Source organism: Haemaphysalis longicornis, unplaced genomic scaffold, assembly GCF_048455015.1.
Source record: "Haemaphysalis longicornis isolate Haplotype H1 unplaced genomic scaffold, Haemaphysalis longicornis Haplotype H1 scaffold_5, whole genome shotgun sequence".
Classification (NCBI taxonomy): Eukaryota; Metazoa; Arthropoda; class Arachnida; order Ixodida; family Ixodidae; genus Haemaphysalis; species Haemaphysalis longicornis.
The window spans coordinates 79,907,757-79,923,592 of NW_027526385.1; the positions used below are offsets into that span (position 1 = coordinate 79,907,757).

General features: G+C 48.8%; 1 protein-coding gene across 4 annotated transcripts in view; it reads left to right on the forward strand.

Moving 5' to 3' along the window:
• Mrtf (Myocardin-related transcription factor) overlaps positions 1–9,118 on the forward strand; it is a 234,930-nt gene extending 225,812 nt beyond the window's left edge. For all 4 annotated transcript variants that reach the window (XM_077670792.1, XM_077670790.1, XM_077670794.1 and 1 more), the window contains 8 exons: positions 451–688; positions 1,375–1,545; positions 2,755–2,928; positions 3,607–3,755; positions 4,324–4,624; positions 5,017–5,158; positions 5,965–6,073; positions 6,508–9,118. In XM_077670792.1, coding sequence (XP_077526918.1) covers positions 451–688; positions 1,375–1,545; positions 2,755–2,928; positions 3,607–3,755; positions 4,324–4,624; positions 5,017–5,158; positions 5,965–6,073; positions 6,508–7,136 — 1,913 coding nt within the window. In that variant the 3' untranslated portion in view covers positions 7,137–9,118. The remainder of the gene's footprint in view (positions 1–450; positions 689–1,374; positions 1,546–2,754; positions 2,929–3,606; positions 3,756–4,323; positions 4,625–5,016; positions 5,159–5,964; positions 6,074–6,507) is intronic.
• Positions 9,119–15,836: the final 6,718 nt, after the last annotated feature.

A 15,836-nucleotide genomic window follows, 5' to 3' on the forward strand; every position in this document is an offset into this window, starting at 1 on the left:
GCTGTAGTGGAAGGCTCCAGATTAATTTTGATCGTCTGGGGCTCTTTAAAGTGCGCCAAAATCTCGTACACACGAGTGTTTTCGCTTTTTGCCTCCATCAGAAAAGCGTCCGCGGCGACCGAGAATCGAACCCGCATCCTTGGGCTTGGCAGCACGCCTTAGCCTCTAAGTTCAACAGATTGTCATGCTTGTCTTCACGAGTGGCATCAACAGTTATCACGGGCTGATGTCAGAAGCTGTAACTGGGAGAACAGTGACAATATTGAGCGACGGGAAGGCAGAATAGCAGGAGATTCCTAAATATTGGCACAGCTTGCTGTTATAAGCTTAAGACTCTTGCTTGGGTTGGAGGCTTTCTCTCGATAATTGAGGCTAGCCTTTATTTCGAACGCCAAGCAAACATGTGCGCACGTTGATGCCGATACCTCCTCCCCTCCCCTTCCTCATCAGTGAGCGACCTGAAGGCGGAGCTGAAGCGCCGCAACCTGCCCGTGTCGGGATCCAAGCCGCAGCTCATCGAGCGGCTCAAGCCCTTCTCGGATATTGGCTCGGCTGCGCCCGCTACCGTCACCCAGAACAGCGTCTCCTCTTCTTCGGACCAGCCTGTCTCTTCCGTCGAAGCAACCGACGTATCCGAGCTGTCTCCTCTGTCTCCTTCGCTGGGGCTCTCGTTTGAACAGCATGACGGGTAGGTGGCCCCTCTCCCCATCTCTCTCTTCTTTTATTTGCCTCTCTTTCTCTCTCTCTGTCCATATCTCTCTCCCATCTATCGCTCTCCAGCTCTCTCCCTTTTCACTCCTCTCCATATGCTGTCTCTCTCGCGCTCTCTCCCATCTAGCTCGTTCTCCAGCTCTCTCCCTTGTCACCCCTCTCCCTTTCTCTCTCCCATCTATCACTCTCTAGCTCTCCCTTTTCACTCCTCTCCATATGCTCTCTCTCTCTCTCAAATGTATAGGGATATCCTGGACAGAGTAGATTGAGGCGTTAATCATCTCTCACTGATATTGAGGGAATTCTTTTTCGCATACAAGGAATCTCCTTTACGCCAAGGAAGCGAAATTGTTTTGCCCGCAAATTCGGATCTGTGTGCCCCCCCTACCCAGTATTTGCACTGTTTCTCAGTTCTTTTGCACTTAATAAATCTGGTAGGCGACTACAGTTTGGATGTGTGAAAGCATTGTTGATGAAAAGTAAAAGCAGAACAGTGTGGCATCGTACCGCATTACAATAACTGCGAGGGGTCCGGTGTAAAATTGCGTCTGTTAATAATGTTTCCAAACTGGTACGTCAATGTTGTAATGATCACTTTACTCTAGTTACTTTCGTTATATTAATTCGCTGTCCTCCGGTGGGGTGGGAAATAAAAAAATGCAGGAACCCGCCCTCGGTGGTCCCCATGGAAGTGGACAGCGCGGTGGACTTGCTGATGGGGCAGCAGGACTCGCCTGCCCTCAGCACCTCGGAAGCGGACGTCTCCTGCTCCGAGGAAGACTTGATGAAGATCCAGCAGCGGCGGATCGAAGAACTCCAGCGGGAACTTCAGAGGTGAGCACACGTGCTCTTTGATTAAGCTTCAATGCCCCAAATGGGAGTGCACTGTCTTCTTCATCATGAAAGTGTGCTGTCTTTGTTGAGTTAACGCATGTTATGTCTCTACGGAGAGCCAGTTAATTCCTTACTTCGTTTAATTCCTAAGCAAAAAGTACTTGTTTTTTTTTTTTTTCCACCACATTCACTTGCTCTCCAACGGTTGAGAAACGAAACACATTTTGCCGTCGTTTGCATAGCTTGAAAACGAATGATGTATGCAGCGGAGCTAAACGAAATAGGCAGCTAGATAGTGACATGTCGCAAAAAGTTAATGTGCATGACTGCAGTTCCACGTAATTTTTGGTGGGATTTCAGACATGTGGGAAGGTGTAGCTAGGACCTTTCCATAAGGTATGAGTAGTCCTTAGAGGAATGTATATGTGAAACTGGTTCCCCATAATTCCTTGCTTCGATGCTGGTGTTCACATCTTAAGACACTAGAAAGTGCTGGTATTTGTATTCTTATTGCAAAAGCAGCAGTTATTGTGAGGTTACTTATGGAAATCACTTTATTTTTGTTTGTTTGTAGTCTTTAGATTTCTTATGGGAGTGGCACTTATCGCGAGGTTACTTATGGAAAGCACTTTATTTTTGTTTGTTTGTAGTCTTTAGATTTCTTATGGGAGCGGCACTTATCGCGAGGTTACTTATGGAAAGCACTTTATTTTTGTTTGTTCGTAGTCTTTAGATTTCTTATGGGACTTCCAGATACTACAATCTATGGTTAGTATGATCAAATGCCACATGCCCATATGTTCCGAATAAGGCACGTGCAGCCCTTGTCAAAAAGTTCCTAGGCCACGGAAAATTCAAAGCAGAACCTTAACACTTAATCACAGTGTTATAATTCACATAAAGGAATAATCTTTGTGCCAGCCTTCTTGCCAAAATGTTTAAGTTGAACTTGAGAACTACACTTCTGCTTTGTATCCTTCATGTCCGAGAATCTCTGGCATAGCCTAGGAACTTTTGATGAAGACTGTAAAAGTGCGTATTCCTGCTCCTTGTCTCACTGTGGCCAGAACCCTGCAGCAGCCCTGGTGTTCACTTTGGCTCTAATTTTGCTGAGAACTATTGGAACGTGCTCCCGTTCTTTCCACCACAGCTCAGTAGCTTTGCTCGCCGCTGAACTCGGCCTCAAACTCGTCCTCCTCTCTCTTGCAGGTCTCAGCTCCAGCTGCAACAGCAGCAGCAGCAGCAGCATCAGGTGTCGTCACCTTACAGCCTGCAGAGCGTGACCCCACCCATCACCACGTTCACCCTCACCCTGTCACCCTCCGGGCAGGCTGTCATGGCCTCGCAGCCCACCAGTCTGCTCAACTCGGCCGCAGTGGTTAGGTGAGCCTGGCCACCTAGCTCCCAGCGGTTTGGGAGTTTTTCATAATGAGGCAATGCAAAGGTTATGCTATTTGTGGTGCTGAACCAGTGCTTAAATGGAGTGCACAATAGCAGGGACGTAGCCAGGGGGTTGGGGGGTTTGAACCCCTCCCCCCTGAAATTTGTCCAGACTGCGTTTTAAGTGGGTGCTAGTGCTCCGTGTGGAAAAACTACTCCCTCCCCATAAACCATAACCTCTCCCCCCAGAAAGCATTTCTGGCTATGGCCATGCCCGGTCTGTCTGCCCAGAATTATGTACCAAGCAGTAAATGCTCGTGTGAATAATCATTGGGACCTAACTTAGGGGAGCCAAGAGACTACAGTCGAGTCCACTTATAAACGATACCGCTTATAACAATATGTCGAATATAATGATGAACAACTATGGCACCATCCACTTTTGTATGCTTTCTTGTGAACTTGAGAAAGCTTTAATAAGCCTGTGGGCAACTGTTGGGAGGGCAATATGAATGTCTTTGTTTTCGCAAAGTTAAATTCGACTGTAGTGGCAAAAAAGGCGTGCATCGCGAGATGTTGATGCGACATTGGAGGGGGTAAGGAGGGATGCTGTGTGAGGGAAACCCTGCGTGACATGGCGTTGTCTCTGACAGCCATTCGCTCTGTGTGGTTTTGGTGCAGCACTGGGGCGAACATAGTGGCCGCTCCCACAGCAGTTGCCGAAACCAAGTCGCTCCAGCGTCAGCTACTGCAGCAGCACCTTCAAAACAAGATTCAGCAGCAGCAGCAGCAGCAAGCTCAACAGCAGCAACAGCAATCCCATCAACAAAGTGAGTAGTGATGTTTGCTGATTTTCTGGCAAGTGGCTCTACCGTAGAAGCAAGCACCCTTTGGTGGTGTATCTTCTTCTACATGTGCGGCTGGTTGTCTGCCAGCAACGTGGCGGCATCTGATAGCACGTGATCATTATGGAGAATTGTCCGCTCTGGGTGGTGTATCAAAACGGCATAACTTTGCCTCTCGCCGCATGTAGTGTCATAAAAAGCTTTCTGCTCTTTTCCTTGATTGATTTACTGGATTGTTTTGTGTGTGGGTTTGTGACAGGGAGCGGGGTTGGTGAAAAGGTTTGGCAGCTGTACAGCATTGAAGGGAGTGTCGTAGGCACTGTGGCTGCGGAGATGCAGTTTTTTGGCGAACAGCGGCCATCTGCTCAGCTCCCAAAGCAGCAGCGCTACTTGCTTGTGTTCCCACTTTCTCTGCAAATACGTTGCTGCAGTTCTCCAGCTCTAGTGTTTTTCTGGCCACTGACAACAAACACTGTTGGCATTCTGAAAGTTTGTTCGAAGATGCGAAGGTGGTTTTTTACATTTTTTCTTCTCCCCCTCTCCCCCTTCGCAGACTGCGTGAGCCACCCCAACCTGACTGCCAGCCTGACCTCTTCGGCGCCGACCTCTGCGGCCGTCAAGGCTTCGCTGGCCAACTTCTTGCAGCAGCAGCAGCAGCATCATCAGCAGCAGCAGCAGCAACAGCAGCAGCAGAGCCTTGCGGCAGCATTGGCCCTTGCAAACGATGCCAACAACAACCACCAGCTGGTCAGTGGTGGCGGGGCGGCTGATCGCAGTGGCAGCAGCGCCCGCACGCTGGCCTATTGTCAGGGAAAGCAGCCGTCGGCCAAGACCATCAACGGCTTCCAGCCTCGGTGAGTAGAGTCTCTCTCTCTCGCCCTCTCTCTCTCTGTCCCATCCTCGATTATTCCACTTATCACTCTCTCTCTCTCTACCTCTATTCTCTTCCTCCCCTCCTCTTTTTCTCCCATCTCTTCATTTCTCCCCTCTCTCTATCCCTTCCTCCCTCTTCCCTCAGTCCCTCCACCCATCACTCTCTCTCCATCTCTGTTGCTCCCTCCTTCTTCCTCTGCCCTCTACATCTATTCCTTTCCTCCTCCCTCCCTCTTTGTATTACCTGCGTCTCTGTGCACTGATGTGAGGGAAGGGTTGCGGGGTAGAAAAAGAGGCTCCTGCTTTGACTCATTTGGTGCTAACTAGCCAGCACAAGTGGAGAACAACATCGTATTCTGCTCGACCCTCGCAGGTCTCTGCAGCAGGCGTCCGCCTTCCCGTCGTTGCTGGTGCCCAAGGTGGCCTCCTCTCTGCCGGAACAGTTTGTCCTGACCAAGCAGCCGCCAGACTACGACGAGGCCACCAAGCAGCTCAACAAGGCGAGGCAGGCACAGGTAGGCTGGCCAGGTGGCCTGCGCGTAACTGTCCTGAACGATGATTGCCGACTGGAAGGACACTTGCCATCACTCGAGTTGCGTACCGCAGTAGGTGTGGTGGTTATACCTCAAGTGAAGCAAACACGAGCTTTAAAAGCATCTGTACCCGTTCGCCGCGTAAATCGTTCTGGCTAGTCTCACTGAAAACAGGCACATCGCGCAGTTTTCCTTTATCTGATAGAGATCCTGTTTGAGGTGTCAGTGAATTTAAATTAGCTGCTGTGGAACCTGTTAGTTTTTACCCGCTGGTGACGCTGGGAACGTTATCGCGATCACCTTTAACAAAGCCTTGTGGTGCTGACTAAAGCCCACTTTAGGTTTTATCGTACCTTGAAGACTTTTGCACGGGCCTGGGCATTTTGGTTAGACTGTAGATGTGGTTCCTGAAATGGCCATTCTAGCCATGATGCTGTCTTTTTCGGCTCGTGACCATTTCTCACCCCATTTCACACATCTTTGAAAGGGTTTCATACTCGTAGTCACGTATCGAGATTTTGCGTCGTGTCACATCTCTTTTCACAAATTACCTCATTAGTGTCCTTACCTATGAAGGCACTGCCTGTGTACCTATAGAATTAAGCTCTCACACCAAATCTCTGAAATTATCATCATTGTGTGACACTAGACTCGTGACACCCTGCCTACAGTTCACTACTTGATGCTTGTCCCAATTCGGTCGCATGGAGTACAGTCAAGTGCAATAGGGTGTGCGCTTCAAACTTTAGTTGCCTTAACACGGCCAACCGTTTCTTTTTCCAACACAGATGCTGCCGTTGAACAACCTGATGCCAGCTGGCTCGAAGCAGAATCGTCCACGCTCGATCAAGAGCAAAGATGTCGACGACGTGCTCGAGATTCTCATCAAGAACGGAGGCAAGTCACACTTGATGGGCATTTGCGCACATTAGTTGGCTCGGAGGTGCTCCAAGGTGTGTAGCTTAACCATTGCGTCACCTGGCGTAGGGGTTGGACTTGGCTAGGAATTGACAGGATCACGAAAAAAACGAAGTTTATGTCCTTTAGTGTCTTCAAACTCTGTGTTTGCACTGTTAAAGGCTTAACTTATGAATGGCTATATTTTGTTATAGAGCTACCAGCTGGTGAATGTGTGTTTGGATGTGTGTTGGATGTGTGTTGATTGAAAGAAATGAGGTTACCCACATTCAATGGTCTCAAAGAGGAGCTAACTGGGGAGCTTAAAGAAAGGGATTACGGTCTTAGTTTTCGTCTCCCCAATTTAATCCAGCTCGTTTCTGTGCTTTCGATGAATGCAAAGTCTGATAACAGCTTTTTTAATCTATCCGCAGAGCTTCCTCCGAGCGCTGCCCAGGAGCCACCAACGCCCACCACACCAGGCACTCCCATCACCGACATGAGCGGACTTCTCGCGTGCACGCCGCCGTCCTTTCCGACACCGCCGCCATCGTCAGAGGCTACAAGCGGCGGCACGCCGGCGGAACGGAACTCGCCGTCCCTAGCCCTGTCTGGCGACGGCGAGACGCCCCCTCCGTCAGCCTCGCTGGACTTTGACTTCCACTTGGACTTGGACGACTTCGAGGGCATGGATTTGGGCATGCTGACCGACGGATCATCATCCTCCAAGAACCAGGCCTCGAGGAACCAGTACCCAGAGAGCACGGACTTGTCCGACCCGGCGCTGAGCATGGAGATCGAGCTGTCGGACTGGCTCGACGTGATGATGCCGCAGACTTCGTCCGCGTCAGTCACCAATGGACAGGTCTCTTCCTCCGCGGTCCCGTGCGCGGCAGTGTCGTCGATCGCCACTCCGGGAACGACGCAGCACGACCCCTTGCTGTCAACCAACGCGTCTGTGGACATTCAGGACCCATTCGACCTGTTTTCGGTGAACGATACGGACTTTAGGGCGTGGGACGAGTTTCGGACTAATTGGGACAGCACGGACTTCATCGCTTGACCTCTATGGACCCTATGATGTGGCCGAAGGTGGGAAGAAAGAGAGTGTCCGGAGCCAGGGTGAGACCGGTTCATCAAAAGTGCCGGTGACCAGGAGGTAGTGACCGTTTCTTCGCCACCGAAGCGGTGGCGGACTTGCGCACTCTCGTAAGCACTTAGTGAAGAGACCAAACGGAGTTCTTTTTTGTTGTTGTTGTTCCTCGATCCTTAACTACAGCTTACCTATGAGTAGCTGCTAGAAGGGCTGTCTTGTAAATTCACGGACCAAGCGAAAAAAGAGACCGCGTGCCAAGTCGATGTGGCGGCTGCTTCGACCAGTCGCTTCCTTTCCGTAATTCTGCCGCCCCGTTTCGCGGTGAGAGATCAAACGTGCTGCATTTGTGCAGTCTTCCATTTCACGATGCGAGGAATGCTCATGCCAGCCACAAAAAAAGAAGGCTCGATTGTCCTCGAAGGAATGCTCACAGCATCAAGACCATCTCATTCAGAACTTGTGCAATGGCTATATACGAGTGAGCTGCAGGTTGGCCCTCAATGGCGATACGACACGAGTACAAAGGCACCCAACGTCCTTTATTTTTTTTTTCATTTCACACGCCTCGTGATGAGGTTTAAGTTAACCACGCGACACCATCACCGTTTTGTTGTAACAGCTATACACTTCGACGTTAAGGCGACGACGTCGTACGACAATGACACTCTGCGTTTTTGTTGTTTTTGTGACGACCGCGCGAATTGTCGCCTTTTGATGTGAGGGATCAAAAACGATTGCTGCGACAAGCTTTCGACGAGACGAGACGTAGAATCGGCGGGGAAAGCCAGAGGTTGTGTACTTTTGTGCGGCTCGCCTCAGCCGTTCCGAGACGACTCGAAACAATGGGCGCCACGAGTCCTCGATCGAGAGGACCACATTCCAAGCGTTTTGCCGGTAAAATGACGAGAGTTTCAGAAGCTCGGACGAGAGAAAGAACGTCGGTAGGGGGGCGTAAGGTGTGAAGGAGGAAACAAAGTTGACCATGGTTTTGTGCCCGGAGGCAACCGCCCCCCCGAATACTTTTCGAAAGACGAAATGCACCCAATTTATCGTCGCGACGCTGCTCCTGTTGTGTTTTCTACATGTGCGTGCGAGTGTGTTTGTGCGTGTGCGCTTTACTACTACCAAGGTTGTAATCTTTTGTACATAATTTAGTCACTTTGCAGCGTTTGGAAAGTCTATATTGTGATGTGAAAGTGCTGGGGGGGGGGGGCAGGAATGTGGGAAAGTCTATTGTAACGTAACTTTTTAAAAACATTTGTTTTTTTTTAACAGCAAATTTGTGAACGGTAAAAGGCAGACTTGGGCATCTTAAATTATTCTCTTGCGGTTGCGAGATGTGCAAAGTGCTACTTGAGAAGGTGTTTTTCTTTTTCTTAGCGATGGCAACCAATCAGCTCTGAGGATAGCTAGAAAAGCTAGTGAACTTTACGGAATAATTGTGTCGGCGAATTGCGACAGTGCCTTTTTGCCAAGATAGCAAAGTCTTGCCATTTGTATAGAAGTTTTTCAGCGTCTCGTAGGTAGCCTTCCTACAGAATTGAGTCTCTCGTTTTATTGAACCGTGTGCAGGCCAAGATATTCTACAGGCATATGACAGAAGAGTCTTCATTTTATTGCAGCTGGTCTCAAAGCTTTTTTGTCGTATGTGCGAATAACACTAACCCATGTGCTGGTTTTTCTGCTTTCATTTTTTTTTTTTTTTTTTTTCCGTTTCTTTGATGATGTAAAAACCAGCTTTCTTTGTTGGGTGACGGAAGCCATCAGGCGAAATGTGCGAGCAATACCTTTGCTTTTTCCCGTCCCCCCCTCATTTTTTTTCTCTCTCTCTCTCTCTCTCCAAATGTACATACTTTATTAAGGGCTGTGAAACCTTGTGTCCCGGTGTCGGCCCATCTTGGTGTAGTGTGACACGATAAATAAAAAGAAAATAAAATGAGCAGATTACACCATTGTTGCCTGGTCGTCGCTCTTTTTGTATATTCGTGTTGCTAGTGGTGCATATTAAAGGGACCCTGCAACACTCTTCGTGCAGTGCAAGTAAACGTGCGCGACATTTAGATTACACTGCCAGGAACACCAGAGCCAAATATTACACGTGCACGTGAAGCGGTAAGCACGCAAATCGCCATGAAAGACACGAAAAAACCAACCGCTCTCTCTTCAGTTGTCCTCATTATGCAACCCCTGGCATGGCCTAAGGGACATCGCATAGGCCATGGCTGCCCGATCGGCTGTCACTGGTCAACTTCTCGGCTAAATTCTGGCATTTCCTGTGACGATCCGCCATCGTCGGCACTGTGTATCAACCTCTTCTATGTCTGAACCTGTCCGCATGCTTTTGGTGTTTCTTTTGTTTTGAGTGCGCGTGGACTTTGAGTGACGAACTAAATATTCCACTTTCAACGAGCCCAGTCGACAACAAACGTTTATTGCTTCAAAAATGCCCTACCAGCCTGAGCGCTTGCTTGCGAGCAGGCCACCATGCCTGCTTTTTTGTGGCACCAGACCGGAAATAGACCCGTCCACGTTGCAGGGAAAAGGACGAAACTCCCCGGCCTGTGACATATCGAAGGCCGCCGAACAGAACGCCGCGCACCGCCCCCCTCTCTGGGAGAGAGCGCGCAGTTTTCGTCGTGTTGTCCGCGGTTGAGTTGAGATGGAACATTTATGCGCGATTTTTCATCGCACGTACTTTTGGTGAAAGTGAATGAATTCTTGCGGGAGGAGATTGCTGGCACAATAGTCTTTACAGTTGCGGTTCTGATTGTAGATGTGAAATTTGTTTTTGACAAAACGACTACATTCAAATTTATTCGGATTTTTATATTTGATTTCTTGGCAGCTTTTGTGAAAAAAACCTGCTGGAGGGATGCAGCTGAGTGCACAAATCAAGGAGTGCAGTAAGACTAACAGTATCACTCTGTCTGGTCTGTAGCAGAAGTTGCAACCGTTTAAAGTTCCCACCTTCTAAGCCCGAAATTCAGTGTGTTAACCGCCTGTTAGCACTCGCATGATATGCTCAAACGAGACTAGAGGACCCGCTATAATATCCCACTCGTGTTTCTTGACGGTGGCTTGCCGTTAATTGCACAAACAAGATTCTGTAAGGCCAAGAGTGGCCGGGGAGCCGCCTCTGCTCATCTGTTTCCCTTAATATCCCCATTATTTGTTTGAGGTTTGTGCTAAAATTGGTACAATTAATTTGTTATTGCGACAAAGCAGTCCTTTCAACGAACGAAACAGGTAGGTAAGTTGCAAAAAAAATTGGGTTAATCTCGCACTGGGTGCTACTCTAACCACGGTTGGCCAAGCCTCTTCGTCCCAGTGACTGAAAGAAGAAAATGTCGCAAAGGGAAAGGATGATGGTGATGATGATATTGAGAGGACATTCGAACCACTGCAGGCACCACGTCATTATCGTGCACAGAATAAGCGCGCTGCCTTTCACGTGGCACTTGTTCTACAAATTTCATCAGTGGAATTGTATACGGCGCTGGACATTCGACTGTCAACTTCAGCAGATGTGAAACATGGCAGCGTTCGCAATGCCGGCAATCCGTCCCACAATTTGCTGCCATTGGGTTGCAATTCCCCTTTCCACATACAGGTGCCATAAAAAAACTTGGAAAAATATTGAAAAGCTTTCTACTTCTGCATCTCACATCGTCAGTGGCTTCGTACGGGAGATACTAAGAGATACTAAGAACAGACATCGATGTGTTAGCCAGATGTTAATGTTCAAGTGGCGTGATCAAACGGAACTAGAAGCACCACTACTACAACCAAGGGCAAAGTCCTTTGGCAAGGTCCTTTGGTGCGAGAACACCCCCCAAAATTTTATACATGGTGCATCCTTCCCCTCCTTTCAGCCTGCCTTTACTGCGAAACAGTATATGCCTATCCCCCCGTTTCCATTCCGGTGAAGCCGATTTACTTAGTGCCGCTCAGGGGCGCCTGCTCGCCGTTACCAAGTGCTATCACAACTGCTATTTTCCTGGCCACCACCGACACCTCTTTCACAAGTTGCGCTATCGGCTGACAACGGCGGTAGTGCCATTATCAGATGATTGTGGAGAACACGCAGAAGCGCAAATGCGCGTAAAAATGACGTTCCACCTCGTCGAGTTGGTTCAAATTGAAGAGCCCCTTGCCCCGGTCGGAACGCCAGTGCGGGCTCATGATTCTTCAACTTGAAAGGCTTTTGCCGGTGTATTTCACGGCTAAGTATGCACCCATCACCAGTTGCCGGTTTATGCATGCACAGGTTGCAAGGGGGGGGGGAGGGGGGGGGAGGAGGGAGGGGGGAAGGAGGAGAAGTGGGGCTTGCACACACAGCTGGGCTCCATGCCGCTACCGATAATGCCTGTTGTGCTGGTTCGAGATTTATACGTAGAAGTCTCATGGCCCAATGCCATGAGGCTTCATGGCATTGAGACTTAATGGCTCAATGCCATGTCAGCTGTCCTCAGTAATCGAGCGGTTTCGGTCTTGGTGGGTGTGTTACACAGACAGTGAGATGCCTTCGACTGGGGAGGGAAAGGGACAGGCACATGTTTGTTTGCTAGAATAAAGCTCGAGACTTTCCAGCTTAACTTGCTATGGGACGGATGCATGTGGTTCGCTTGGAGGGAATTGAAGAAGCGTCGGCCCAAACAGAAGCGCGAATAGCTCGAAAACAATAGAATGGCATTGTTTAAGTGGAAGTTTAATGGTAAGAACAAAAATATGGTATTGTTTCGGCGCAGGCTATCTTTTTTAAATTTCTTTACCGGCAGGGTATAGAACCCCCCGAAAAATATTTCTGTCTACGCCACTGACTACAACCACGCAGTCACGTTACTTGGCAGTGACTCCAGTCAGTGACTGGCACTTGCAGGAACAAGTCGCTGTGAAATTGTAAGGAATGAGTGACAAGGTAGGTAGTGGGCGGCCACTGTTTTCGAGGGTATAATGCCAACCTGCACATAATCACCATGAAGCATGGTATTTGTGTTTTAATTGTTTTGTAGCATCAGCTACACTGGCCCAGGTTGAGCAGTTTTGCCTAGACCTTGAAGGGCCGTGCTGCGCAAGCGCGAGGAGCATTGGATTGGATTGGCTTGGATTGCCAGTTGGAGTACGGGTGTGTAGAGAATTGGGTCTGCAAATTTGCCGGTCTGCGCATTCCAGAGGAGTGATGTCATAGCCGCGGCAGACGCACTGGCGCTGGCGCGTGCCCAGCTGTGCACCTCCGCTGTGCAGTAGCCAAGTCTGACACTGCACCAGAGCCGCTTGATAGCCGTTTCGTGTGGCTCCTGGAGAGCCGTGCTGTGCATGCACGGGGAGCAGTGACTGGACTGGATTGGATTGGAAATCGTCTTAGCAGCAGTAAGCATGATAATCAGCTAATCCTAGATAACCAGGAAACCTAAGAATAACCAGCTGAACCTTAGCTCATGCTACGCATAGCCGAGCTAAGCCACTGCCAACTTTATTACCACAACTCAGTGCCGCACTGGGTCTTTTCTTAGATTTTGTTCACTAAGGGGCAAGTTTATCTGTGTCTATAGCAGGTGCTGCCTAGAAGCTCTACACTAAAAGAATGCGCCCACTCACTCCGTACAGATGGTTAAAGGGGCCATGCAAACACAATACAGATTGGTTTCATTCGAAAGATTTCATGTTTTATAGTGCCCCCAGCGCATGTCCAGAAGCAAATGATGCTTTATTCACTGAGAAATTAATCAATTTAAGTTAAAATTTTGATTCTCCCACCAAATCGTGTGTTTTCATGACATCTGCAGTGACATCACAAGAAGTCTTCAAGCTGCTGGGGAGCCTAGTTTACCGTTAGTCAACCTAGATGGCACCACCATACCGTGGCAGGCCGTTTTCTGCCTTTGCTTTGTTTTTGAACGTAATCTTCCTGGCTTGTTTTTGCTGAGGTAGAAAATAATCGTTTTGTTAAACATGGTGTTCGCTTGACAAATATGGTCACGTAAGACACCGTCGCTTATGCCAATCGGCCAGTGTTGTCTGATACAACCCCAAAGCGCCGCACCGCTGTGCAGCTATAACAAGCATAGCGCGCGCAGTACCAACAGTGGTACACACTGGTACTTCTATGTTTACGTGCACTTTCGTAAGTTCCATTGTTTCACCCCACCATTCTTACTGCTATAAAAAAAATGCGCCCTAAATTTAAGCTCAAATAGCTCGTTCGGCAAGCTTACAAGCCCTGCCTAATCTGTGTTTGCTTTTGCCGGCCTCAGCCAATCGCAGAGCTGGCACATATGACATCATAGGTTCTGTTGCGGGAAATGAGCTAGTGGGTGGTCACATGGCCATTCCCATTTTAAATGCAGAGCATTTCTTTAACTCACGATGTCACCCGTTCTAGTTGTCCATAGTAGTCCGCACCCCTCCCCCTACACTATATAAAAAAATAATACTTACCGGCACCTGGTTTCGATCCCATGACCTTGCAGGCGGAACGCAAGGTACATGGTGCTCTACCCACTGCGCCACAAAGCCGACACAGAATGGAGGGCTACGAACGCGCCTTATATCCTTGACTCATTCAAACTACGCCAAGAAGCTGCTGATACAACGCATTCACTACCTGTGGGCGGAACGCGAGGTACATGGTGCTCTTCCCACTGCGCCACAAAACCGACACAGAATGAAAGGCTACAAACGTGCCTTATATCCTTGACTCATTCAAACTACGTCAAGAAGCTGCTGATACAACGCATTCACTACCACCACTCCCCAAACACTAAACGCTAACGTGATCGTGACATCAGCATCGCGCGTGTGTGGCGCGATCGTGGCGTGATAAAGGCGGGTGTCGGCGAGGCTGGAACGCACTCATCGCCGCGCTTTCTTGTCAGCAGTTGCCGTCGTCGAGTCTCCGTTGCACGAGATGGAATCAAGACCTTCAACCAGTGGTGCTACACAATGGAACAGCGTAGCACCACCGGTTCAAGACACCGGTTCAAGAGAAGAATAATAATCATACCCACCTGCTAATGATGTCACGTGATCACGTAATTACGTCTCCTCATTTAATTACAATACAACAACCCACAGCAACAAGTGCAACAACATTAACGTAACGCAAACTACTTAACGTCGTGCGCCCCCGGAAATGCTCTGCATTTGATCGTGCCCCTCGCGAGGGGGATGTTTTCAATGCTCCTTTCTCCCCCGGCGAGACCTGTGCCCTCTGTCGAGAGGCAAAACTTCACCATGGAAATTTTTCCTAATTATGCAGCTCGTTTGAGCGAAGTTTACATTAAAAGTGGTGTCAGTATGATTCTAACGGGGCAATCTTTCGAATGAACCAAACTTGTTTTCTCTGCATGGCCCCTTTAACCAGCAAAGCTGGAAAGTGCAGCTGGTGTTTATACGTGTGTTACTCCTGAAATGGTTCATAAAAGTATTTTTCATTACACATTGCGTGGAACAGGCCCAGACCATTGCCAACTTTACGCTTAAATGCAGAAGGGGTTAAAGTCTTTTCAGCTTATCGCATAGCCTTATAGGCAGCTTTACAGCAGAGCTTTATTTGTTTACCCTCCAATAGATTTTAAATGCAGAGCATTTCTTTAACTCACGATGTCACCCGGCGTTGTCGGCGTGCCTCGGCGTCCGCAACAGCCGTTCCAGGTGCGCCCTCTCCCCCACTCCTCCTCTCCTGCTCTCCGCTGCTCCTCGCATGTTCTCTGCGTGCTCGGATCGCATTCAGCAACAGGTGGGGCGTGCATGCGTCGTAGTTTGGCGCGGGATCAACAACAGTTGTGGCGTGATCGTGACGTGGTCGTGGCGCGGTCGTGCCTTGATGGGGCGGTTCTCGGCGTTCGCTCTCGCTGTCAATTTCTTTTGAACCAGCTAAACTCGGGTATGTGCGGGGCTCCAATCCAGTCATCGCCTGTGTCGTGCGCCCCCCGAAAATGCTCTGCATTTGACCGTGCCCCTCGCGAGGGGGATGTTTTGTCGGAGGCACTGAGTTTGCAGTACGAGAGGTAAAACGTAAAGCAAGAGAGTACGAAGGAATGAAGAAGTTGCAAGCGTTCAGGTTCGGAAATGCCTGAACTTCTTTTTTTTTTTTTATGTCTGTGCCTCAAATTTCCTAGTGCCTGCTATGAAGTAAAGCAAAACCAGGGAGGTACAGCTGGACATGTGAACCACCAAGAAATACCCACACATTTGGTGGTGATTACCATTTCAATGCACAGGCAACTACACTTGCAACGAACAAGAGAGTTCATTTGTCAACTCTTACCTTCTGTTTACACATTAAGGGTAGCCCTTCTAGATTTAAGAACCACCTCTGAGCTTGGAATGGCAGCAAATTGAAGGAACCACCTCTGGCAGCATTTGGTTTTTCTCGTTGCTTCACAGTAATGTGCGGCAATAATTACTTTATACAACGTTGCACTCCGTGAAAATGATGTAAAAGTGAAGGAGTTCGTTAAACACAATCATCAGGATAAAACCAGCTCAATGAGATGCAAGCCACTGCAAGTGTTATAATACTAACAGCTGATACAGAGATGCAAATATGCAATGGGCCTTTATAAATTAAATCTAAGCGAGCCCCTCACCAAAAGGCCAAGTCCTAACTTTTTTAGCCCCATTATTCATTAGCCCAAAAAAAGCTTTGTCTTGACAATCTTTCCA